Source organism: Rhinatrema bivittatum, chromosome 1, assembly GCF_901001135.1.
Source record: "Rhinatrema bivittatum chromosome 1, aRhiBiv1.1, whole genome shotgun sequence".
Lineage (NCBI taxonomy): Eukaryota > Metazoa > Chordata > Amphibia > Gymnophiona > Rhinatrematidae > Rhinatrema > Rhinatrema bivittatum.
Genome location: NC_042615.1, coordinates 689,117,947 through 689,145,487, shown reverse-complemented (window position 1 = coordinate 689,145,487; position 27,541 = coordinate 689,117,947). Strand labels below are relative to the sequence as shown.

The window sequence follows — 27,541 nt, the reverse complement described above, 5'->3', positions numbered from 1 at the left end:
CAGACGGGGCTGTAAGGCTGAAATGGAATCCCGGACCTCCCCTAGCTCTTCGTGAATCTGCGACCACTTTTCATCCAAGGCCTCCTTAATCGCGGCCTTAATATCCGTGATGGTAAGGGTGGGGGGAGGATCCGATGCCGACTCACCCGCGCTGGGGTCCGCCATCTTAGATTCCGGGGCCCGCGGTTTTTCTTTCTCCTTCCTCCCGCCCTTAGAAGTCATGGCCGGCGACGTCTTGCACCAGGTACGAATAGAGGACATGCACCTGAAGCCTGGGGGACTCAAAAATCGCCGTGAAAGCGAGTTACGCGCTGCGATGCGCCGCGATGGGTGGGGTAGGCCTGCGAGCCGGAGGTCGGTGCGTCCTCACAGCTCAACACATCACGTGATCTCTCAAGCTTGTAATATTTTATACTATTTCTTTTTTAAATTATATCTTTATTAAATTTCTTATTTAATTACAATAAGATAAAGAAATACAATTGGTGTAGAATATAATTACAAGCAATATTTACTATCAAAAGTAAACTAAGTTGCAGCAATCGTATGCCTTATAATTCTGGGGAGTTAGAAGAAAATGACATCAAAATAACAACATCATTAAGAAAAAGGAGAATATACCTGGCATTCAAAAATTAAAGACTATCCCCACTACTAGCTCTACCTCAACAAAGAACCCTAGTCTTCTGGACCTTTCTCAGCATTCTTATTTAAAATAAAAGTTTCCAAATGGAGAGGATCAGTGAACATGAATTTATTTGAATGCAAAGTTATGAAACATCTACAAGGGAATTTAAGAAAAAAGGATGCTCCCAAGGCCAAAACCTTATTTTTTAAGGAGAGGAAATGTTTTCTACGCACTTGTGTAGGATGGGAGACATCAGGGAAAATTAATATCTTTTGGCCACAAAAGGATATATCCTTATTCTTCAAATATCTAAGAAGACTACATCTTTGTCTCGCTCGGCACAAAAAGAAACAATAAGAGTAGTTCTATCATGTCTGTTGATTCCTCAAGGAGTGTAGAAAGACCAGGACTATCTAACATAGGAGGCTGATCTGTTATAAACGTTTGCTCTTAGTTACATAAAATATTTTAGAAATGTGAGGGACCTCATCTTCTGAAAAAGACAATATCTCTTGTAAATACTTTTTAAACATTTCTAAAGCAGATAATAACCTAGTACATGGAAAATTAATTAAATGCAAATTCTTAACTCTTGCAAGGTTTTCTAAGAACTCAATCTCATTATGTAGGAACAAGCTGTCCTTAATATGAGCCAATTCAGCATTAAGTAACAATGGCAGTTGTAAATTCAAGGCAGATGATGTTTTCTCTAGCTCTTGCAATTTATTTTCTTGTGCCTGAATAGTAGACTTAGTTTCAGTCATAAACACTTTAAACTGAGTAATGGATTGAGTCACATCACTATCCAATTTCCTGAGCAATTTCCATAGATCAGCAAGTGTTACACAGGAGGGATCTTTACCTATATCCAAATGCACCAAAAATAAACCAGGTCTACGTTGAAAAATCAACCACTATAGGCAGAATTATGGATTGGGTCCCGGGAGAGAGCAGAGCACACATCCTCGCTCCCTCATAGCATCATGTGACTTCCCAGAAACTATACTTAAATCAGTAAATAAAACTGGTTACAAATTATTTTGAGTGAATTAATAATAATAAAAAAGGAATACAGTAAAAAATGAAGCTGGATGGAAATTAAGCACTGGGGTAATCTGTGGTAACTTCTCAGTAAGGGGTAACCTACACAGAGCAGTAGTTAAAACCCCTGAGCACCCTTACTGGGCAGGCTGAAGGGACCATTTTGGTCTTTTTCAGCTGTCATTTGTAACGTTACTTTTTATTATAAAGCAAGCAGAGTAGATCTCAAACAGCCAATAATTAACAGAAATAATAAATAAAACAAGACTATAAATCAAATTGATTACAGGTTGAAGGCTGAACAAAAATATACTTGAAGTACCAGTCTGACACTACAAGTAGTATGAATTCTAGATCCCAAAGACTTGAGCGAACAACACTTCAATTTTTTTTCAAAATCTAAGAGAGCTTTCTTGGCTAAAATTAAATGGAAATGAGTTCTGTAAAAATAAAAGTACATTGAATAATTTCCAATCTTACAGAGCAAAGAGATGGAACTGTAAGTAAATGAATTTGGGATGAACAAAGAGTCTATGTGGGTTTATAAGGCAATAGCATTTCTAAGAGATACTTGGGTTAACATTTGTAAAGACATCAGAACACTAATGTAAGAATCTTAAATTTGATTCTACATGTGATAGGCAACTTGTGGCGTTAAGCCAATAAAGGAGTTATGCGATCAAGTTTATTAGCTCCACAGAGTAGTCTTGCTGCAGTGTTTTGAACATAGAAACATGATGGCAGAAAAAGACCATATGGTCTATCTTGCCTGCCCATCCATCCAATTTATATAGACAATTCCCATCACTCCCTCAGAGATCCTCCTGTATTTATCCCATGCTTTCTTGAATTCAGATACCGTTTTCATCTTTACCACCTCTACTGGGAGGCTGTTCCATGCATCTACTACTGTCTGTTTAAAAAAAAATTCCTAAGATTTCACCTGAGTCTAATTGCTTTCACCCGCATCCCATGACCCTTTGTTCTAGAGCCTTCTTTCCATTGAATGAAGCTAGCCGCCTGTGCATGGAAACCTTTGAGATATTTAAATAACTCTATCACATCTCACCTTTCCTCTAGGGTATATATGTTTAGATCTTTAAGTCTGTCCCCATATGCTTTAGAATAAGACCACTGACCTTTTATTGGCTGCCCTCTGGATCAATTCCAACTGGTTTATATCCTTTTGAAGGTGTGGTCTCCAGAACTCAACAGTATTCCAAATGAGGTCTCACCATCGATCTATACAGGGACAGTATCACCTCCCTTTTTCTGCCGACCATTCCTCTCCCTATGCAGTCAAGCATCTTTCTGGCTTTTGCTGTCATTTTATCCATCTGTTTGGCTACCTTAAGATCATCAGATACAATCACTCCCACCTCTAGAAATGATATTTGTTGCTGGCAAAGCACCACCACCACTGATAAAAAGATCTTTTTCAACTGAAATGTGACAAGTAGGCAGCACCAGAGATGATTTTTCAAGGCAGCAAAAGTCCCTGCAAAATTCAATTACGGCATTCAACTTGGTGTGGAACCATAGGTTGGTCAGATGCAAATTTCACCATTTTTATTGGTGCCATTTTAGTGGCTTGATTGAACATGATGCCTTTTGTTCTTTCCAAAGAGCTCACAAGGATATCTACTAAAACTTAGATATGATGAAATATTGTCCACTGAAGCCAGAATAGAATAAGATCTTGCTCTTCTTTTGTGCTTAGAAGAATTTCACCTCCAATACTGTACCTCTCCCATGGGTTTTGCAGCCTAAATGAATTACTCTGTATTTTTAGCTTTAAATTTTAGCTGCCATTCTCTAGACCAGTGGTTCTCAACCTTTGTCTGTCAGGACACACCTGATAGAAAGTTCTCACATGCGTGACACACTGAAACTTGACAGTCACAAGACTAAATGTTAATGTACACTTTGCATCCTCAGGGATCCTACCCCCACTGCCCCACTCCTCAGCAATGGGTTTAAAGCGGAATGAGAATATTCCTTGTACAACTCATCATACAAAAAAGATATTCTGGTGTTATCTCAATAACAGCAATGCAAACTTCCTCTGCTACCAGGCACAATAGCCCTGCTTATAAATAGATAGCATTTCACCACCAATGCTTGTCCTATTGAGAAAACACAACAAATAAGGTGAGGTATTTTACTTGCCTACAGGTAAATACCTCAACACACACATGCCACTCTACATGCAGTGCAAACCTGGAGATATGGAAAGAGAAATATAGTCCCAGGATCTGCAATAATGCACACAAACTAACCCGCACAATGTTACACCTGTATTATGGGACACACTCAAACAGTAACAACCCTATCTAAGAAATACAACTATTAAATCAGGCCCTAAACACTTATACATTTCCTTTTGGGAAAACAGAATAAGCCAAGCTGCTATAGAACCCATACGGAAGTAATTGTAAAGCTATACTAATAAATATTTCAAAAGAGCTGATGAACAGAACATCTAACAATTGAACACTCTTAAAATAATTAAAAATTATCCAAACACTAATAAAATATTTCAAAACAGACACATCACATAATACCCAATAATTAAAATGACAGTCAAGCAAGAAAAATTTAACTTAAAAAGCCACCTTAACTTACTCTCTCCAGCAGCTTTCCTATTCCTTTCCTTGCAGGCCAATAGCACTCACCAGAAGCAGCAGTGGCTGCTGAAGCTCTGTCCTCATGGTCCTCTTCCATAGGGACCACATCCGGTCTCTGTCACACACACATACCCCAGTCACACCTTCAGGACCAGTTTCTGTATCTCACAGACCAACCATCTTCTCAGACAGATAGACAGTCTCAATCACACAATGCTCACTCTCTCTTACTTACACACACAAGCTGTCAATCGCACACATGCTCTCTCTCACACTTATACACTGGCTGGTTGACTGTCTCACTCCCACTCCCTCCCTTCCCCAAAGCATAAATGGTAGCTGCAGGAGCCTTCTCCAACCCCCATGGCCCAAGAAAGAAGAATCCCATTGACCGTGGGGGCTAATGCTTCTGTCTCCCTTGCTGATTGCCAGCTGTTTCTGATTTTCCTCCAGGCTTGCGCTGCTGCTTGAGGCCGATGCTGCCACTGCTGTTCAGTGCAGCATGGCCTTTTCTCACAGGACAAGCAGGATGGTAGTCCTCACATATGGGTGACATCATCAGGATGGAGCCCAATCATGGAAAACGTTTGTCAAAGTTTCTAGAACTTTGACTGGCACCTACTGGGCATGCCAAGCATAGCACAACCCTGCAACCAGCAGGGGTCCCCCTTCAGTCTTCTTTTTTCCATGCAGCAGTAGTTTCGCAGGTTAAGGAGCTCTTCAGAGATTCCTGACAGGAATTTTTCCTCATGGAAGGTTTTCAGAAAATTTTGAACAATTTTACCCCATAGGGGTCCCCATATCAATACCTTTGCTCCGTGATCGAACGGTAAATTTTTTGTCTGTTCACGGTCGATTCCCGTCGAGTTCTTAGCTCGCGGCCTACTGGCCATCGACCGCACCACGACTAAATTTGGTCGAGGCCATGGCGTCGGGTTTCCGTCGGTACCCCGACTGCACTCGAACAATGTCCATCACTGACCCTCACACGGTCTGCATGATGTGTTTGGGGTCTGACCACGATGTCCTTACTTGCACCAAATGTGCCTAAATGACACCAAAAGGTCGCAAGGCTCGGCTAGAAAAGATGGCACTTCTCTTTCGGTCGAAAACCCTGACTCCGTCGATAGCGTCGACGTCGTCTGAACCAGTACAGTCTACGTCGCGCCACACCGAGAAACCACTGCTATCCGCCCGGCCTCGACGACTCCACGGGTGTCGATCCCCTCTGTTCCTCCTCAGGAAAAACACTGAGGTGAACACCGAGAAAAACATCGACACCGTCATAGTCAAGCTCAGGCCACCGATACGGGTAAGCCCTCGGCATCGATGTCGCTTGAGCCACCGACAAAGAAGTCCCGTACAGAAAAGGCCTCGTCCTCTTCTGTCTCTGGGTCACCGAGGTGTTCCCCACCTGGACAGGTGCCGGGATCCGTGATTCCACCTTCACCAGTGGACCCTCCGGCTATGCCAGTGCTGCCTCCTACTCCAGAACTGGGTATCCATGCCCCAGGTTTCCATGAGGAATTGGATTGGATGATCCAAGAGGCCATCGGGAAAGCACTCCAGGGGTTGCAACCTCCATCGATGCGGGTGGCGCTTCCTCCGCCGGCCACCGATCCGATACCTACAGCGTTAGCACAGCTGTTAGCGAGAATGGACAAGTTAATCGGTGCCCTTCCACCGGTGGATCCAAGGGAACCGATGGGCCCGATTTCTTCCTCACCAATACCCTTGTCATAGGAAGAAGAAGAAGAAACACCGTTCTCCATTCCATCCTCCTGAATGCCATCACCGATTCCATCGGTGCCTCCATCGATGCCTTCGATGCCACCCTTGATGCTGTCGAGACCTTCAATGCCTCCATCGATGCCTTCCATACCTACTCAGAACCCATTGATGCCTAGGCCAGGGCCTTCGGGTATAACACCGTTCCTCCCTTCTGAAGAACATGGGGGAGCTGGTGATGACCCTTATAATCCCTGGACAGATGATTCGTCTCAGGATTCTGATGATCTGCCTTCACAGCCCTCTACTCCTGATGAAAGAAAGCGTTCCCCTCCAGAGGACCTCTCCTTTATCAATTTTGTAAAGGAAATGTCTGAAATGGTTCCATTCCAGCTTCAGACTGAAGAGGACTCAAGACATCAGATGCTGGAGATTCTACAATTCCTCGATGCTCCGAAGGAAATCATGTCCATACCTATTCATGACATCCTTTTGTATCTTCTAAAAAGAAATTGGGAACACCCTGGTTCTGTGGCACCTGTTAACTGAAAAGCAGATGCCACCTACCTAGTCTAGTCAGCTCCTGGTTTTCAAAAGGCTCAATTGGATCATCACTCAAGGGTTGTGGAGTTAGCCAGAAAAAGGCTCGACGCTCCAAGCCTCACTCTTTCATACCCCAGGAAAAGAACAGAAATTTCTGGATGCGTTTGGAAGATGAGTATTCCATGGATCAATGCTCATTTCTCGCATTGCATCCTACCAACTGTACATGACCCAATATAACAGGGCCTTGTTTACAAAGATCCAGGATTTTGCTGAAGCTTTGCCTCTGCAGTTCCAAGACCAGCTTCATGCCTTAGCACAAAAAAGACTTGATGCTGCTAAGCATGAGGTAAGATCAGCATATGACATCTTCGACATCGCTTCCAGAGTGTCAGCAGCCGGCATCAGTGCAAGAAGATGGGCCTGGCTGAAATCTTCGGACCTCAGACCAGAGGTACAGGACAGATTGGCAGATTTATCTTGTGCAGGTGATAATCTTTTTGGTGAAAAGATCCAAGAAGCGATGGCTCAGCTCAAAGACCACCAGGAGACTCTGCGCCAGCTCTCCTTACTGCCTGCTGATCTCTCCTCTTCTTCTAAAAGGCCTTTTCGGAGAGAGTCTAAAAGACCACTCTACTGGCAGAGAAGATACTATCCCCCGGTGTCTAGAGATTGGTCTTCTAAGCCTTATCAGAAAGGCCAGTCCAGACAGCCTAGAGTTCCAAAGTCACAGCCAGCCCCCCAAGCAGGTCCAGCATCTGGCTTTTGACTCGTCCCTAGAGAGGTCTCCAGCCTCCGCTTCCAATGATTCTGGTCGGCGGCCGGTTGTCCCACTTCTCCACTCTGTGGCATTCACTCACCACAGACCAGTGGGTACTGGCCATAATAACTCAAGGTTACCATCTCAACTTTCTCTCCATACCGCTGGATTTCCCACCTCAGCTGACGTTGGGGAAATCCGACCACTCACTTCTTCTGGAGCAGGAGGTCTCCCTCCTCCTCCAGTCCCATGCTATAGAACCGGTGCCTCTCTCCAAACAGGGGCAGGGATTCTATTCCAGGTATTTCCTGATACCAAAAATGTCAAGTGGGCTTCGCCCAATATTGGACCTTCACACCTTAAACAAATACCTACAAAGAGAGAAGTTCAAGATGGAACCTTGGGTTCTCTACTTCCTCTTCTTCAAAGGGAAGACTGGCTCTGCTCTCTAGACCTTCAAGACGTCTACATACACATTTCAATCAATCTGTCACATCACAAGTTCCTGCGCTTCCTAGTAGGCCCAAAACACTTCCAATATCGAGTGTTACCATTCAGCCTAGCATCTGCCCCACGAGTCTTCACCATGTGCCTCGTAGTGGTAGCTGCTTATCTAAGGAGTCAAAGGGTCCATGTCTACCCCTATCTCGACGATTGGCTGATCAGGGCTTCCACTCAGCAAATTGCAATGACGTCCTTACGTCTCACTTTGCATACCCTGATCTCCCTAGGGTTTCTCATAAACTATCCAAAATCCAGGCTAGTTCCTTCTCAGACCCTGTCCTTCATAGGGGCGGACTTGGACACTCTACAGGCGAAGGCCTTCCTACCTCAGGACCGGGCTTTCACCCTAGCCTCCCTGGCCTATCGTCTGCAGTCTTGACAACACTCGACTGCACGTCATTTTCTAACATTACTAGGTCATATGGCTTCCATGGTACAGGTCACTCCCATGGCTCGCCTTGCCATGAGAGTACTCCAGTGGACTTTAAGGACGCAGTGGGCTCAGTCTTTTCAGCCAATGTCCTCCATTGTCCACATCACCAACCAGCTCCGCTTATTGCTGGCTTGGTGGATAAACCAATCCAATCTTCTGCGAGGCCTTCCATTTCAGGCTCCAGAACCCCAAATGACTTTGACAACAGATGCCTCCAACCTTGGCTGGGGTGCACATGTTGGAAAGCTGCAAACTCAGGGCATGTGGTCTCCAGAGGAAGCCAAATACCAAATCCAATTCCTGGAGCTTCATGCAATCAGATATGCTCTCAGAGTTTTTCAGGATCACCTTGCCAATCAGGCCATCCTGATTCAGACCGACAATCAGGTGGCCATGTGGTACATCAACAAGCAAGGGGGAACGGGCTCCTACCTCCTGTGTCAGGAAGCTGCACAGATATGGGCGGAGGCCCTTTCTCACGCAATGTACCTCAAGGCCACCTACTTGCCAGGAGTGGACAATGTGTTGGCGGACAAGCTGAGTCGCACTTTTCAACCTCACAAATGGTCCCTCGATCCCACGGTAGCGAACTCTCAGCTCCGGCATTGGGGTTACCCTCACATAGACCTCTTTGCGTCGATACACAACCGCAAAGTAAGGAACTTCTGCTCCATCACTCGCAGCCAACATCTTCAACCAAGAGACGCTTTCTCCCTCTCGTGGGCCAGCGGTCTCCTTTATGCGTACTTTCCGCTTCCACTTATTTCAAAGACTCTTGTGAAGATGTGAAGGGACAAGGGACTGATGATTCTCATAGCCCCTCATTGGCCACGCCAGGTCTGGTTTCCAATTCTCCAAGACCTGTCCCAGCACCGGCACATTCCTCTGGGGAAGGACCCGCTTCTGATCACTCAGAATGACGGCTGCCTTTGCCACCCCAACCTCCAGGCTCTGTCCTGTCCCTGACAGCCTGGATGTTGAAAGGTTAATACTTCAACCTCTTAAGCTTTCAGAGCCGGTTTCCCGTGTCCTAGTAGCTTCACGAAAGCCTTCTACTAGGCAGTCCTATCGGTATAAATGGAACAGGTTTACGGGATGGTGTACCTCCATGTCCATCCTGCTTGTCCTGTGATCCCTTCACTTGTTCCACACCGAAGTTTCTGAACTATCTCTGGCATCTGTCAGAGTCAGGCCTCAAAACTTCTTCTATCAGAGTACATGTCAGTGCGGTTGCCGCCTTCCATAAAGGTGTCAGGGATGTACCCATTTCAGTACAACCCCTGGTAACACGCTTTTTGAAGGGCTTACACCACCTTAAACCTTCACTGCGCCCTCCAGCCCCTTCCTGGGACCTCAACTTGGTTTTGGGGCGACTCATGAAACCGCCATTTGAGCCTCTCCAATCCTGTGATCTCCGCTATCTCACTTGGAAAGTGATTTTTCTTTTGGCAATCACTTCAGCTCGCAGGTTAGTGAGTTACAGGCCTTAATTACCTACACTAAACTCCTGCACTCACCCTAAATTTCTGCCCAAGGTAGTATCGGAGGTTCATATTAATCAATCCATTATACTACCTACTTTCTTTCCCAGGCCCCATTCAAACCCAGGAGAGCAGGCTCTGCATACCCTTGAGTGCAAACGGGCTCTAGCTTTTTATCTAGACCGTACAGCTACCCACAGAAAATCCACTCAACTGTTTGTTTCCTTTTGATTCCATCAAATTGGGTAAACCTATGGTAAGCAGACTCTCTCCTCCTGGTTAGCGGACTGTATTTCCTTTCGCTACCAGCAAGCAGGCATTCCGCTTCAAGACCGTGTCAAGGCACACTCTATCAGGGCCATGGCAACTTCAGTAGCACACCCATGCTTGGTGCCGCTTCCTGACATTTGTAAGGCTGCTACTTGTGGAGCTCTCTCCAAACCTTCTTAGCCCATTATTGTTTAGACAAGGCTGGCAGACAAGATTCCATCTTTGGCCAGACTGTGCTACGCAGTTTATTTGCAAATTGAAGTACCAACACCTTCCTCTAAACCGTTTGGATTCAGGATGCCCTCTACCAAATTTTACCCCAGTTGTTGTGCCTCTTGCACGTCTTTGGGTACATTTGGTGCATTGCTCGGGCATCCTCAGCTCGGCACTCACCCATATGTGAAGACTACCATCCTGCTTGTCCTGTGAGAAAGCAGAGTCGCTTACCTGTAACAGGTGTTCTCACAGGACAGCAGGATGTTACTCTGCCCGCCACCCCCGCGGTGTTGGGTTCCTTTACGTTGTCTTTTATTTTTCGCATGTAATTTTACTATAAGATGAGACTGAAGGGGGACCCCTGCTGGTTGCAGGGTTGTGCTATGCTGGGCATGCCCAGTAGGTGCCAGTTAAAGTTCTTTTTCCGTGATTGGGCTCCATCCTGATGATGCCACCCATATGTGAGGACTAATATCCTGCTGTCCTGTGAGAACACCTGTTACAGGTAAGCAACTCTGCATTCTTCCAACATGTCCTGCTACACACACACACACACAGACACACACACACCTCTACACACCTACACCCCTTCTCTGCCACCAGCAGGTCTACCAGGGCAGCTGCTAGCTCTCTCTCTTGCTTCGGCTGCAATGGCCTCCTCTAGGTCTCACCCTTTCTATCACTGCTGCCTCCACCCTCCAGGTGTGAGACCCCCTTCCCTTTCATTCATCCTTCTCCCTTACTTTCTCTCACCACTCTGCACCATTCTCTTTGCTCCATCTATCTCTTTCCCTCTCACACTGCCTTTCATTCACTCCTTTCCCATCCACTTCACTCATCCCTTTCTTCCTTTCATCCCAAACTCTCCCTTCCCTTCCTTGCCTGCTTGGTCCAGCCAGGTGTTCTTTGGTGTGACCTTGCCTCCCAGTCAGTGGCTGTGCTCCTACAGTGCCCCGTTATTCTTGTTCTATGGGTAGAGCTTGGCCTCCCCATTGCACACCCGGTAGTGGTTCACCTGATCCCACTTTCCCTTCCTTCCCTCATTAACCCATAGCTTCTTACCCTTCCCACTTACTCACATCCTCTTCCCTTTTCCTTCTGTAACCCTTGAAGTTCAATTTTCTTTATGACTCCTTGTGTCTGAAACCTGCACTTTGATTCCCAACCCAGTATCAGAAATGAATCCACACGCTCTTTAGTGAGTAACAGTTTTATCTTTACTGGAATGAATGACTGAAATAAATCTGTTCACTTCCTAAGCATCTGCATTTGTCATATAAACACATGTATATAGTACAAGAGAAAACTCAACTTTGTCATAACTCATGTTAAGTATTTCAACCATAATCAGCATGTGATATAGCACCCGACCTTAAGCAGTCTCTGAACAAGCAAAGTCCCAGATTGTATCCTACTGTGTGTCCATTTGAATTTAGAGCTGAAGAGGGCGTCAGTACTGCTCTTTGCTTCAACTGCCAAATCCACAATACAGCAGCCTCTATCCGAAAGAAGAGCTTCAAATCCTGACAGGGCACAGTTCAATTACTCCCAAGTCGTCCACAGCAGGGTTCCAGAAAAGAGAACCTTAATCAGTACAGATAATATTTATTAATTCAGAGCAGGGCAGGAACTCTGTTCAAGCTGAGCAGTGATCTGTTTGCACATGCTCAGACAATCCAATTTTTATAAATCTCTTTAGATAAAGTAAAAACAACTTCAATACATCTCAAAACAATGCTAACTAACATAAATACATTACACATGAATACAATTATAGAGGGCTGCTCACCTTAATCAGTACAGATAATATTTATTAATTCAGAGCAGGGCAGGAACTCTGTTCAAGCTGAGCAGTGATCTGTTTGCACATGCTCAGACAATCCAATTTTGAATCTCCTTTCCCCCCCCCCAGCTCTTAAAGAGACAGCACTCTATTGTCAGTCTTTTCATGTCACAATGATGATTCAACATTTCTCTGCCCTAGTTCCTAGAGGTATGTTACATGGTCCCCTCCTAAAACCTGACGTCCCCGGCAGGTATTTATGTCCACAGCTTATATATTAACTCTGTTTGTTTGCTCAATATCTCTTGCATCATACTACTTAGTTGCTGCATGGATATACATGCCTCTAATGGATTCCTTGAATATGACTGTCTCAATATGTTGTGGCTGTGCAACCCCTTGGGCAATTGCACTTCAAAGTCATCGAATCTACTAGGCAGTCTCCTTGGTCTCTGCGATCTTTGAGGTAACGGTAGAAGTCCTATTTTAGTCATTGATTCATCAAGAGTTTTCTTCTTCCCCAAGGAGGATGCATGCTGTTCTTCATTGACTGAGCTGTTCAAATCGCATGAATTGTTATGATTTACTGGTATACTAACTTCCACAGGATCCTCTTCCCATGACTCTGGATGAAACTCCTCCGCATTAGGATTTAATGTTCCATTTGACTGAATTTCACCAGTAATTGGACACTCATCCAGTTCAGCTGGATCTGAACTTCCGCTCTCCATAATAGAGCCATCCATACTATCCTCAGCGTCCTCCTTCTGCTTTTTCCTCAATTGCTTGGTACTATTGAATGGTTCACAGTGAATATCAGCCTCTTCTCTTCCAGAAATAAATCCACAGGGGCGCAGTAGATCCCTGTGTAACGTCCTTTCGGGTCCATCCCCTGTTTCTGGCTTCACCACATAGACTTGGATACCTTCAATTTGTTTTACCACAATATACACTGAAGACTCCCACCGATCAGCCAATTTGTGCTTGCCCCTCAACTTCACATTCTTGACCAATACTCTATCACCCTCTTCCACTGAGGATGGCATTACTTTCGCATCCCATCTGCGTTTGTTGGCTAGTTGATGTTTCTCAGCTTCCTGAGTAGCTAGCTCGTATGCATACTTCAACCTCTGACGTAACTCTCGTACATATTGGTGATGAGTTTTAGCGTTATGACCCACTGGACTGATGCCGAAGCATAAGTCTATTGGAAGTCGAGGTTCTCTTCCAAACATGAGAAAAAACGGAGAAATTCCAGTACTGTCATTCCGAGTACAATTATAGGCATGTACTAGTGGCCGAACATATTTTCTCCAATGTTCCTTACGCTTATCCTCTAATGTACCCAACATTTCTATTAAGGTTCTATTGAAGCGTTCTACTGGATTTCCTCGAGGGTGATATGGAGTGGTTCTGGATTTAGTGCCTGCTATTCTACATAGCTCTGAAATGAGTTCAGATTCAAAATTGGCTCCTTGGTCACTATGGATTCGTTTTGGAAATCCATAGTGGCAGATGAAATTCTCCCACAGGGTAACAGCAACAGTTCTTGCAGTCTGATCTCTAGTGGGATATGCCTGAGCATACTTAGTAAAGTGATCCGTGACTACCAAAACATTTCGTGTATCCTTGTCGTCAGGCTCTAAGGTAAGGAAGTCAATGCAAACTAGCTCCATGGGGGCGTAAGCTTTTATATTTACCAAGGGGGCTGCTTTTTCTGCTCTAGCTTTTCTCCGCACACATCTTTCGCATGTCTTCACCCATTGCTCTACCCCATGTGCCATTCTCGGCCAATAAAAACGTGCACGTGCTAAGTCCAAGGTCCGTTCACAACCCAGATGGCCAGTTTCATCATGTACCCCCTCCAGAGCTCTCTGACGATATTTTCTTGGAATCACAAGTTGTTGGTGTGGTCCTCCACTCCTCATCACTTTTCTGAAAAGTACTCCCTCTTGAAGACATAGTTTTTGCCATTCTCTGAAGAATAATCGAAATTCTGGATGCTCCCGATTCCTGTCTCGATCTTCAAATTTCTCACCTCTCTCCAGCATCATTATGACTTGGGATAAACATGGGTCTTCCCTCTGGAACACTCTCCAGTCACCCAAGGTAAACCCAGGTAGGGTGGGTTGTCCAGGCCACAGGTCCGGGTCATCAAAATCATCTGGAACAGCATCTCCTCCTGCAGGTAAGATTTCCACCAAGGCACCAGGGCTGCACTCAAACTTGGAAGTAGAATGAGGTGTAATGGGAGTGTCGTAGTCTCCCGAATCTTCTGAAATATGTGTCAAAATAGAGACATCATGCTTCTGGAATGCCGCCTTACATATTACCTTAGATAGAGTGTCCATTCCTTCTTGATCTGTCTTCACACGAGATAGCATCTTGGCAACCCTCTCCTCATATTTCAAAAATTCTTCATCATCTTCTTCAGGATCATGTGGTCTCCTAGACAACCCGTCAGCATCTATATTGGCTTTACCAGATTTGTATCCGATGTCAAAGTTGTACAGGGAGAGGGATGCTAACCATCGATGACCTGTGGCATCCAGTTTAGCAGTCGTCAGGACGTACGTCAGAGGGTTATTATCTGTCACTACTTTAAACTCTGCACCATATAGATAATCATGAAATTTTTCACAAACTGCCCATTTAAGGGCTAAAAATTCCAATTTGTGGATAGGGTAATTCCGTTCACTTTTAGTGAGCCCACGACTGGCATATGAAATCACTCGCAGTTTTCCTTCTTGAATTTGGTAAAGTGCAGCGCCTAGCCCTGTAGTGCTGGCATCAGTGTGTAATACATAAGGTAGCTTCCAATTTGCGAAAGCCAACACAGGGGCAACCGTGAGTTTTTCCTTTATAATTTCGAATGCTTTCTGACATTCTGAGGTCCACCGCGTACCCAATAGCTGCTGACTTTGAATCCGGGCTTCTTTCCTATCCTTTCGACTGTTTGTTAGTCCCACCAACAGATTACTGAGCGGCTTCACCAAGCGTGAGTATTGATTCACGAATCTTCGGTAATAGCCCGCAAATCCTAGAAAAGATCGCAGCTCTCTAATGTTTTTAGGTTGTGGCCACTTAGTAATGGCTGAAATTTTCTCTTCATCGGGGAGCACCCCCTTCTCTGAGATATGATGACCCAAATATTTCACTGACTTCTGAAAGAATTTACATTTAGATGGAGAGAGCTTCAATCCGCATTTCAACAGTCGTTGTAACACCCTCATCAATCGGTCCTCATGCTCTTCCAGTGTGTCCGAGAATATTATAAGATCATCCAAGAAGGCCACAACTTCATGTAGATTAATATCAGTCATTACTTTCTCTATCATTCTTTGAAAACTTGCTGGAGCATTTGTCAGTCCTTGAGCCATTCTCTTAAATTGCCAGTTTCCAAAGGGCGTGGTGAATGCAGTTTTAGGCCTATCCATTTCTTCTACCTCAATCTGATAGTACCCACTCTTGAGATCTAGTACTGAGAACCACTTGCTACCTGATAGGAGAGTGAATGTCTCTTCAATTCGAGGCAATGGATAGGAGTCTTTTCTGGTTATGTTGTTCAATTTACGATAATCAACAACCATCCTCAAGGTACCATTCTTCTTTCTAACCAATACCACAGGTGAAGCATAAGGGCTATCAGACTCCTCAATCACTCCTGTGGCTAATAGCTCCTTCAGGTGCTGCCTGAGATCCTCAAAGTCAGCTGGGGATACATGACGTGTGCGCTCTTTAAATGGAGTTGGATCCAACAGGGTGATTTTATGCATTATTCCTGGAATACATCCAATATCAAGGTCATGACAGGAAAATGCTCCTTTTGCCTCTTGATTAATTCTCTTTTCTATATGCTGTTTAAACTCTTCAGATATTGGAGAATCTCCGAAGTCTAGTGACACCTTCTCAGACTCCATGTTACCCTCTCCAATAGATTCTAGTTTAGCACCATCCTTATAGGTCGAGCCTGTAACGTTCATGGTCCTCACTATATCGACTGGCTCACCTACACCCAGTGTCCTTCTAGGAGGCAAACTGATGCTACAATCTGATATATTCTTCATTAGCACCCTAGCCTTTGTGTGCGACTTACTGCCAGTTCGGATGAGTTGAGGTTGTACTAGTAAGCCTCCGGGTAGAGGATAATTTTCTGAAGCCTCAAGCAATATGGACAAACTCTGACCATGTCTGGGCATTCTCAGAATGCATTCCACTTCCTTCGCTTCATCCCTTTCGAACACTATTGGTCTGGTGCTGGTCAATCTAGCCATCATTGGCCTAGTAACTCTTTGATTGGAACTTTGATGAGAAACATAGGTCTGATATGTAGTTACCCAATTTTTGTCCATGGCTAACTCCTTAAGGTAATTTGGGCCAGCCAGTTCTTTACAGTCATGTATTAGATGTCTGAGAATATTCGTTCCCACTATTAAAGGCAGGGGTTTGTTCTTTTGATCGGGACAGACTAGAGCAAGGACAGAATATTTGTTCCCACTTCCACAGGCCTCCTTGGGAAACTGTACTTCAACTTCAATATACCCCAGATAAGGAACAGGTTGACCTCCTGCACCCGTAACACAAAGTAAGTCTTCTAGCGGGTATAGCTTCCGATGTGATAAATAGTCTTCATAGAAGGTTTGTGTTATGCACGTCACTTGAGAGCCAGTGTCCACTAAGCAAGGGCACTGCACACCATCCAAATAAGCGGTTGCAGAACAAACCTTTCCCACGAGGCGTTTCAAAACATCATCTGGTAGAGGACATGGTGGGATATGATCACTGGATATTTTTCTTTTGGGACTTATCTGAATTGCATTTGGTGCCTTTGTCTGCCCCTCGCAAAAGCACCTTTTTAGTTTAAAGGAGTATTTGAAACCTGCCTAATGCTGGGTATTTTTTTTTTTTCAAATTTTTCCCGCAATTTCTGTTGGACTAGAGCAGCATTTACAGGATTGATGCATTCTCCCATCATGTGTCCATTCTCTCCACAGTTATAGCAAAATGAAAGTATCTTGGGATGATGCCTCCCTTTTTGAGGCATCTTCTCTACCCAAGAGTTTCTTCGCATCATGCTGTTTGCAGCAGGGCTATTTACTATTTCTGAATTGGCAGCTCTACAATGAGTGATCAATGGGGCGAGCAAAACATTATCTTCTCCTGAAAATGTTCCCAACTCAGATCCCACCTTAAACTCACTTGCCTCTGGTGTCATATGTTGAGCAATGCTTATGTCATTTGCTAGGTAAGTCCTGCTTACAGGTTTAATCTGGGTAACTCCCAATTGACGTATCCTCCTAGATTCTTTCATGTTTCTTTCTTCCTCAATCGTTCTAATTTTAAATAGCAGCTCCGAGTACTGTGGCAGTTTCTTCGACTGGCTCTCTAATAAGTCCCTCAATTGCAGTCGGGTAATCAGGGTCTCCTCCCAGCACCCACGTACAAACTGTTGTAGTAACTGCCTGTCTGGGGCGAGCCCAAAGAAAATTCACCGCTCCACGACTTTCTGTAACAGGACCTGAAGCCTTCTCAAATAGTCTGAAGATTTTTCTTTGCCATTCTGGAAAGTTTCAATAAATTGAAAAAATAATTCCTCTCCATTAGTTACACTGCCATATGCCTTCTCCAGTTCCTCTAAACACTGCTCTGCTGTGGCGCTTTTATCTATGTAAGAGACAATATTTAAAGCTGGAGGAAGGAGACTTTCAATTAATTTCCTTTTTTTTGCACCTGCGGTGAGATCTGGATCCTGCAGTAATTGCTTAATTTGAATATGCCAAGTTTCATAGTCTCCTTCATTACTAGGTTTAGGGACATTTCCAGAGAAAACTTTAATTTTGTAGTACGTATGATTCAACTCTGCACCCTTTTCCTTAGGAGTTTTGATCACATGCTCCACTATAACCTTTGAAACATCCGCAGGAATAGAAATTGGTGGAATGGAATATTGAGAAGAATTGACTGCCACAGAATGTTGGGTCAGCATAGCATCCCGCCACTTGGGAACGTTTTTTTGGCTTTTAACTGGAGTCTGCAATATACTCTGGGGTGATTGATCCATATCTCGTGTTTCTTTTTCTTGTGACCCCAAACTCTCAATCATGAGAGCAGATGTTCTTTTCCTCAGATCTTGAATATTGATTTTATGACTGTCAGCTATATATGCTAATTCTTCTTGAAGTCGATCTGTCATATCTAAAAGTATGTCACTCACTAGTGGGTCAGTGCATGCTTCAGGGGACATCGACTCAACATTCTGTTCTGATACTGTCTCATCTAAGACAGGTAAAATTATCCACTGACTGTCCAGTTCCCCTTTTAAGCTCATTCTTTCTAAAATAATTATAGAAAGCGGTTCTTCAAACTCACACAAAACTTGATCAGATGACTCAGCTCTTAAACGTTTCAATTTTGTAACTACACCCGCTGGGCTTAATGCATCTTCTACACTTGCTAAAGATATTTCAGGATTTACAGAACTCAGAATAACAGATCTATCAGGAATACAATCATAGTACTTGCAATACTCCATTTTGTATGAGAAAGAAACAAAGAGAATACTGTGCTCACTTCACTAATGATGCTGGGTCGCTCAGTAGCAGGTCAGACAGAGAGAAGAAAAAAAAAAACACTGCCCCACGTTGATGCGCCAGAATTTGTTGTAACCCTTGAAGTTCAATTTTCTTTATGACTCCTTGTGTCTGAAACCTGCACTTTGATTCCCAACCCAGTATCAGAAATGAATCCACACGCTCTTTAGTGAGTAACAGTTTTATCTTTACTGGAATGAATGACTGAAATAAATCTGTTCACTTCCTAAGCATCTGCATTTGTCATATAAACACATGTATATAGTACAAGAGAAAACTCAACTTTGTCATAACTCATGTTAAGTATTTCAACCATAATCAGCATGTGATATAGCACCCGACCTTAAGCAGTCTCTGAACAAGCAAAGTCCCAGATTGTATCCTACTGTGTGTCCATTTGAATTTAGAGCTGAAGAGGGCGTCAGTACTGCTCTTTGCTTCAACTGCCAAATCCACAATACAGCAGCCTCTATCCGAAAGAAGAGCTTCAAATCCTGACAGGGCACAGTTCAATTACTCCCAAGTCGTCCACAGCAGGGTTCCAGAAAAGAGAACCTTAATCAGTACAGATAATATTTATTAATTCAGAGCAGGGCAGGAACTCTGTTCAAGCTGAGCAGTGATCTGTTTGCACATGCTCAGACAATCCAATTTTTATAAATCTCTTTAGATAAAGTAAAAACAACTTCAATACATCTCAAAACAATGCTAACTAACATAAATACATTACACATGAATACAATTATAGAGGGCTGCTCACCTTAATCAGTACAGATAATATTTATTAATTCAGAGCAGGGCAGGAACTCTGTTCAAGCTGAGCAGTGATCTGTTTGCACATGCTCAGACAATCCAATTTTGAATCTCCTTTCCCCCCCCCCAGCTCTTAAAGAGACAGCACTCTATTGTCAGTCTTTTCATGTCACAATGATGATTCAACATTTCTCTGCCCTAGTTCCTAGAGGTATGTTACACTTCCATCCCCTCACCCTCCCTTCCCCTCTCACCTCATCCACGACCCCTTCCTTCTCCCTCATCCTTCCTCTTTCTCCTGGCAAGCTTTTGCTCTGGAGACAGAAGATGGAAACTCAGCCTGCGCACCATTTTTCTTTGTGCCGGAGGGGCCTGGTACGTCATCAAATCGTGCTACTGCACCCGTGAGGAGCTCTCTGTCTGCCGGGCAGTCAAAAAATTGCGCCGTCCTTGTCCTGCTGGAGGGGGTGGAAACTTCACTGGCACATCTCAAAATTGTGCCATTCTCGTCCTGCCGGTGGGGTTAGGAACCTCACCCGCATATCGCTAAACCGTGCCGTCTTCGTACTGCTGGTGGGGGTGGGAACCTCACCAGCCCATAGCTAAACCACATCGCTCGCTTTCAGAAGCACTGCTGCCATGCCCCTACAGGCTAGAATGTGCTGATAGTGGCAAGAATGACAGCAGTGCTCGTCGACGAAATGGGTGCTTCTCGCTGGAGTGGAGGAGAGAGAGGGAAGAGCAGCGAGAGACCAGGAAGTGCGTGACACACCTGCCGGTGCTTGGCGACACATTCGAGTGTCCCAACACACTGGTTGAGAACCGCTGCTCTAGACTATTCCTCGAGCTTCACTATATCTCTCATGTTTCCCACACCATTCTAGTTGCTGTTCTGTTGAATATTTTGGTATCATCGGCAAAAAGACAAACCTTTCCTGACAATCCTTCCAATATGTTGCTCATGAAAATGGTGAAAAGAACCGGTCCCAGGACTGATCCCTGAGGCACACCACTAGTAATGCCCCCCCACCCCTCCGAGTAAACTTCATTTACCACTATCTTTTGTCACCTCCCACTCAGCCAGTTTCTAACCCACTCACTCTAGGTTCCAAACCAAAGGTGCTCAATTAATGTATGTCTCCTCTGCGGAACTGTGTCAAAGGCCTTACTAAAATCCAAGTACAGTAAGTCTAGTGCTCCCCCTTGATCCAACTCTCTGGTCACCAAATCACAGAAATTGATCAGATTCATTTGGCAAGATCTACCTCTAGAAAATCATGCTGCTTTGGATCCTGCAATCCATTGCATTCCAGAAACTGCACAATCCTCTGCATTGATTCCATTAATTTTCTCACCACAGAGGTCAGACCAACCAGACTGTAGTTCACAGCCTTCTTACTTTTCACTTTTATGAATAGGAATCATATCTGCCCCTCTCTACTTCTCCAAAATTGCTCCCAACTCTAAAGAAGCATTAAAAAGTTCAGCCAGCGGATGTACCCTATCTGGCCCCATCGCTTTATCTACTTTAATCTTAGTTACCTCCTTACAAACACACTGTTTTAAAAATTGATTGAGGTTTACAGTGCATTCAGAAAATATTCAGACTCCTTCACTTTTTTCACATTTTGTTACGTTAGTCTTATTCTAAAATGGATAATATGTATTTTTACCTCCTCAATCTACACACAATACCCCATAATGACAAAGCAAAATCAGATTTGTAGAAATATGTGCAAATTAATTAAAAAAACTGAAATATCACATTTACATAAGTATTTAGATCCTTGACTCAATACCATTCCCTCTTTCCAAATTAACCCTCCGTGCTGCCACCTTACCTCATAAGCCCTGCAGTTCTGTTGCAGGGCTTATGAGGTAAGGTGGCAGCACTGAGGGACCTTCCTAGCAGGTCCCACCTGAATATATTGTAGCCCAGTATAATTATATCCCAGTCATGGTTTTCTGTGTCCCAAGTCTCCGTGTCAGCTACTACATCTAAATCAGATTCTTCAATGACTGCCTCTAGATCCGGTACTTCATTTCCCATACTATGAATATTAGTATTCATAGTTTTCATGATATTGCCGCTTGTTTCCCATTTCTATACAAGTATTAATGTTTTACTTACCTTAGGGTTTTTTTCACCCATCCCCATCAATTCTAGTTTAAAGCCCTCCTCAATTGGTTTGCCAGTGTATATTGGAAAATGCTATTCCCCTTCTGTAACAGGTGAGCCCCTTCTGTGTTCAGCAGACCTTGAAACATCGTCTCATATTCCAGGAAACCAAAACTCTCATCGACACCATCTTAGCAGCCATTCATTTACCTCTAGAATGCAAGCTTCCCTGCCTGGGCCTTAATCTTTAACTGGGAAGTTGGAGAAGAATGCCACCTGTACACCTAGAAATTAAGAACATACTGGGTCAGACCAAGGGTCCATCAAGCCCAGCATCCTGTTTCCAACAGTGGCCAATCTAAGTCGCAAGTACCCAAATATTAAATAGATCTCAAGCTACTATTGTTTATTAATTAATAGCAGTTAATGGATTTTTCCTCTAGAAACTTATCCAAACCTTTATAAACCCAGTTACACTAACTGTCTGGCAAAGAATTCCAGAGCTCAACTATGCACTGAGTGAAAAATATTTTCTTTGATTTTTTTTAAATAAACTACTTGCTAACTTCATGGAGTGCCCCCTAGTCCTTCTATTATCAGAGAGAGTAAATAACTGATTTGCATTAACCTGTTCAGGTCCTTTCATGATTTTGTAGACTTCTATCATATCCCCCCTCAGTCATCTCTTCTCCAAATTGAATAGCCCTAACTTCTTTAGCCTTTCCTCATAGGGAGCCGTTCCATGCCTCTTATTTTCGTTGCCCTTCTCTGCATTTTCTCCAGTGCAAATATATATTTTTTGAGATATGGCAACAGAAGTAGAGACTGTATTCAAGGTGTGGTCTCACCATGGAGCGATAAAGAGGCATTATGACATCCATTGTTTTATTTGCCATTCCTTTCCTAACAATTCCTAACATTTTTTGCTTTTTTGACTGCCACAGCACACTGAGCTGATGATTTCAATGTATTATCCACTATGATGCCTAGATCTCTTTCTTGGGTGGTAACTCCTAAGATAGAACCTAACATCATGTAACTACAGCAAAAGCTATTTTTCCCTATATGCAACACCTTTCACTTGTCCACATTAAATTTCATCCACCATTGGGAAGCCCAGTCTTATAGTCTCACAAGGTCCTCCTGCAATTTATCACAATCTGCTTGAGTTTTAACTACTCTGCATAATTTTGTGTCATCTGCAAATTTGATCACCTCATTTATACCCTTTTCCAGATCATTTATAAATATATTAAAGCACCGGTCCAAGCACAGATCCTTGAGGCACTCCACTGTTTACCTTTTTGCACTGTGAAAACACCTATCTGCTTTACCCTTTTTCCCAGAGCCATGAAGTCACTTTTGATACGATTTATATGGTACCTAGTATCATCATTGTGTCAATGTGGATGAGCAACATCGGATAATAGTCAGTAGGCTTCAAGATTTTTTGCAGTCTTTCTGTAATATCTTGAATTTTGGCACCCGACTCAGCGCCATTGGATGGCGTCATCCACTTGTGTGACTGATTTATTCTGCTGTATACGAGAACACTGGTTACAGGTGAGCAACTTAGCTTTCCTTTACCTTATGTCAAATCAATTAAGTTTCCAAATGTTTTTTGTTTTGGGAGGAATGGATTTTTGATTAAGAGCATTCCATTTTTGTATGCTAACAGAGAGGTTGATTTTAAAAACATTGCTTGTGCAAAAATACCCACATATGCACATATGTGGGCAGTGCTCAAGCAACGCGGATTTTAAAAGCCTTGATTTACGCACGCATGTAACCGTGAGTGTGCCAAAAAGAAGGGGGTGGGATATGGGCATTCTGGAGTGGAGCCAACACGCGCCTGTCATCATAAGTAAATTCTCAGTTCTACATAAATGGAGGTCTGAAACCTTTTCCTTAATGCTGTGTGACTTGAGTATTATTTATGTTTTATTAACTTTAAGTGAATGTGCTACTGTAATGTTTTTAATATGAATATAACCTTGTGAACTGCTCTGAGCAATTTCCTCATGGGCCGCAGTATATTAAACTTTTAAATAAATAAGTAGGCGTGTAACTGTATTTTAAAACCGGAGGCCACAGTGCATGTCTGCTTAACCACGTAACTTTACTACTGCTTCTGATGAGGAGCAAGTCTGCAGATCTCGCAGTTTAGGGCTTATAGGACAGGGTAAGGGAGTCTGGGTCAACTTGGGGGCATGAAGGATGACGAACCAGAGGGGTCTGGAAGACCTTGATATTAACTGGGCAAACTGGTGGACTAATTGGAAAAACTGGGAATGTCCCTTGTACGAGCATGTTTTAAAATCCACTTACATGCGCGCTCATTTTAAAGTTGGCCTGAGAGTGTGGGAGTTCCGTATGAAATAAAAATATTCAACTAGCGTAGCACACAGTATCTGGATAAGGATATTTCTGTTGCGCTTCACATCACCACTGGAACTTGAAGAAAAATTTGTTTTCGACCCCCTGCTGCTTCTAATCGAGAACGCAGAGTAAGCTACATTACCTTCAACTCAGATTCTTTAAAATTTCACTGGAGAGAGGGCCCCAGCCTAGTGACTCATTGACAAGTGCTGTGCATTGCTATGAGAAGCTCCTGGGTTTGATTCCTGAGCCTGGCTTTTCCTCCCCAACAGGTCGATCCAGTAAAGTGTGCTCCGTCGGAGCGCACTGTCACCCTGCTCTGGACGCGTGTTTTCCCTTACCCCTTATTCAGTAAGGGGAGGAAAACACGCGGCCCACCCGCGGCACCTAATAGCGCCCTCAACATGCAAATGCATGTTGATGGCCCTATTAGGTATTCCCGAGCGATCCAGTAAGTAAAATGTGCAGCCAAGCCGCACATTTTACTCTAAGAAATTAGCGCCGCCCAAAGGTCGGCGCTAATTTCTTCCGGCGCCAGGGAAGTGCACAGAAAAGCAGTAAAAACTGCTTTTCTGTGCACCCTCCGACTTAATATCATAGCGATATTAAGTCGGAGGTCCCCAAAAGTAAAAAAAAGTAAAAAAAAAAAAAAAATTTTTGAATTCGGCCCGCGGCTGTCGGGCCGAAAACCGGACGCTCAATTTTGCCGGCGTCCGGTTTCCGAGCCCGTGGCTGTCAGCGGGCTCGAGAACCTACGCCGGCAAAATTGAGCGTCGGCTGTCAAACCCGCTGACAGCCGCCGCTCCAGGCCAAAAGGAGGCGCTAGGGACGCGCTAGTGTCCCTAGCGCCTCCCTTTCCTCGTTTGCACCGCGTCGCCTAATTTAAATACTGGATCGCGCGCACCGGCGAGGGGCCGGTGCGCGCGCCGGGAGAGCGGGCGTTAGTCCGCTCTCCCACGGACTTTACTGGATCGGGCTGTTAGTTGGCTGTGGCTGGGAATGCTGTAGAAGGGGCCTCAGCCATTGCTTAACAGTGACACCCAGTGGCCAAATTTGGAGCCCACATTTGCTGAGTACCAGAGGGGACTGTGGTTTATGACCTTTGTCACTGCAACAAATGGACTGAGTTGGGGGGGGTGGGAGGAGGGAAAAAAATCCCGGGTGGTGTCTAGTGTTGGTCCTTTGGCATTGTAGACCAGTAAAGACTGGTTACAATTTATCCTAAAACCCAAAGGAGCAGAAAGAAACTGCCAGGCCAAAAAACTTTGCACGAGGGAGCACCTACACCTGAAAAACAATTTCCCCTTTTTTTATCCATATAATTATTGTTGTTAGCATCTCTTCTAATAAGAGATGCAGTACACAAAAATGTATTCACAGGAGTAATTCCACAGGACAGCATCAAATGTCTTATGACCCTGCCTAATAGCTTTTGCACCTTGGATTTGTCAAAGGTTTGTTTTGGTTTTTTTTATCTGGTAGTTTTTTTTCTTACTTTGGATATCCAGTTCAGTTGAAAACAGGACAAGGAGGTAAATTCAACTTGGAAGTCAAAATATTTCTTACTTTCAAATGTGAAGGCATTTTATTTCTCTGAAAGTCATGATAATACATTATGAAGGAAGGGAATATCGGTAATCTTAAAGACAGGAATGTTTTCAGTCTGCTACTTTTCTTTCTTTTTTGAGGTATTTGAAGGTAAGGAGAATGACAGAAACCAGCTGCAATGCCCTGTTTAAAGTTGCGTTTTATCTCCTTAGCCTGTAGACAGTACTTGGAAAAGTATCCTGGGGACCACAGTCTTCTCTGGGAAGTGGAAGGCGTTGGGCACTGGTTCCAGAGAACAGCAATTATCAGCAGAATACAGGCAGAATCACTCAGAAATGCAGGTAGAAAACGAGTTGAAATTTTGTGTGTTCTTCAGTAAGGGGAATTGAACAGATGTTACCTTTGAAGGTTGTGTAAATTAGCAAGGCATGGTAGCAATTGGAGCACAGAGCTGTTGGATCTTAGAATTCAAACTGCTGCCTCCATCACTGTGAGACCTTTAGCAAAACTGCTCCATGATTAATAGGGGGTTGCAAACTATATCTAGCCTGGTTTACATTTTCTGCTCTGGCTCCTGTCTGCCTGGCTTGTCTCAATTCAGAGTTGGCTGTCTCTGGATTCAGCGCAGGCCGACTCCTATGTGGAAGGTGGGCAAGGGGATTCCTCCTGGTTTGACCTCTGTTGGAAACAGGATGCTGGGCTTGATGGACCCTTGGTCTGACCCAGCATGGCAATTTCTTATATTCTTATGTTCCTAATCAATGTTCTCTCAAATTTTTGAAATACACTGTGCACAAAAATTTTCTTTGTGCAGCTTTTTATAAGCCAAGTTTAAATTTGTGTGCTATGAGCGAGTATAATGCAAATAATATCGGGATTTCTTGTGCATGCTATGTTTTACTGTGTGCGTGGGATTTGTGACCTGAGTGTGTGCGCACAAGCTCACAGCTTAGAGGGAGCAGTGCTCCTGATCCAAGCAGCAATTTCATCCAAACTACAGCTTCTGGTAGCAGTCTGGATAGTGAGTATCCACTTTGTGAATAACTGCATCATAAATGGGAATTTCAGCTGAGTTTGAATTGGTTTGAATTTTCTAAGGTTAGTCTGGCTGTTTCATATGTGATCAGTGTCCCATCAGCATATGCTAGCTCCAGTTCGGAGAATCCAGACAGCTTAGTACAGAAATGACTCAACTTACATTTCAACAGTAGAAATGGTCCACTGCAGTAAACACTAAAAGGGGGGGAAAAGCTCATTGATAGGATCATCATGTAACAAAGAGCAATGTGTATATCGCCCTTTAATTCAAATTGTCAACCTTTATACTCATTTATAAGTAAAATAGCCTCCTATGTCAACAGCTCAGTACACTAATTTATGAAGATTGTTTTGCATATTTTTAAGATGTTTTCTAATAAATAAGGGAAAATTGTCATTTCATTAAATGTGAACCATTTTACCCTTGGTCTTTCTCTGTGCTTAGTCTTTCGTTTTGCAACCTACCTTCCTCCTGGTGTTATCCAATGTGCTGATTCATGAGCTCTTGTCTCATTCATTTCTCACTTGTATCAGGGCGATCAGGAAGAAAAACAAGTGAAAAATATCTGAAGCTGTAGCTTCAGGGGGTGAGTGCTAACTCCGGTCTGACCTCCACCCAAAGGCCTCCCTCCTCTCTACTGAACTAGTGCTGCTGGGAAGGGAACCAATTCCAACTCTGCCCTGCTCTCCTCTGCACATGATGACATCATGAGCCGGGGAACAGCCCTTACCTTTACAGGGCCTTAGTGGAGATGGGCCCTCCTGCCAGAGGGCCCTGTGCCAAAGACCATGTCCCTTTGTGCAATCCTTTAGGTGCATGTCCTTCAACTATAGCTTTCAGACATCATCTCCATCTGCCAAAGACTGGTTGGCTCCAGGTCTAGCTGACTGCTCAGCATGGACATAAATGTTATTGCTGACCTCACCCAGGGTACTCCCCTCTTCTCCCTTCTATTGCAGTCACTGGTGAGAACAGGCCCATACATGCCCTGTCTACACCTCATGACATCATCACTGGCTGCCCAACCCTTTAAGTACAGAGGCAGTCCCCTTCATGTGCATCCAGTGCTCAGATGACCATGCCAACTCACTCTACCTCC

The 27,541-nt window shown here is 44.0% G+C and overlaps 1 protein-coding gene across 2 annotated transcripts in view; it reads left to right on the top strand.

The window, feature by feature from the left end:
• Window positions 1-27,541, top strand: part of FAM169A (family with sequence similarity 169 member A) — a 244,678-nt gene that overhangs the window by 119,485 nt on the left and 97,652 nt on the right. For both annotated transcript variants that reach the window (XM_029575050.1, XM_029575058.1), the window contains exon 7: window positions 25,616-25,744. In XM_029575050.1, coding sequence (XP_029430910.1) covers window positions 25,616-25,744 — 129 coding nt within the window. The remainder of the gene's footprint in view (window positions 1-25,615; window positions 25,745-27,541) is intronic.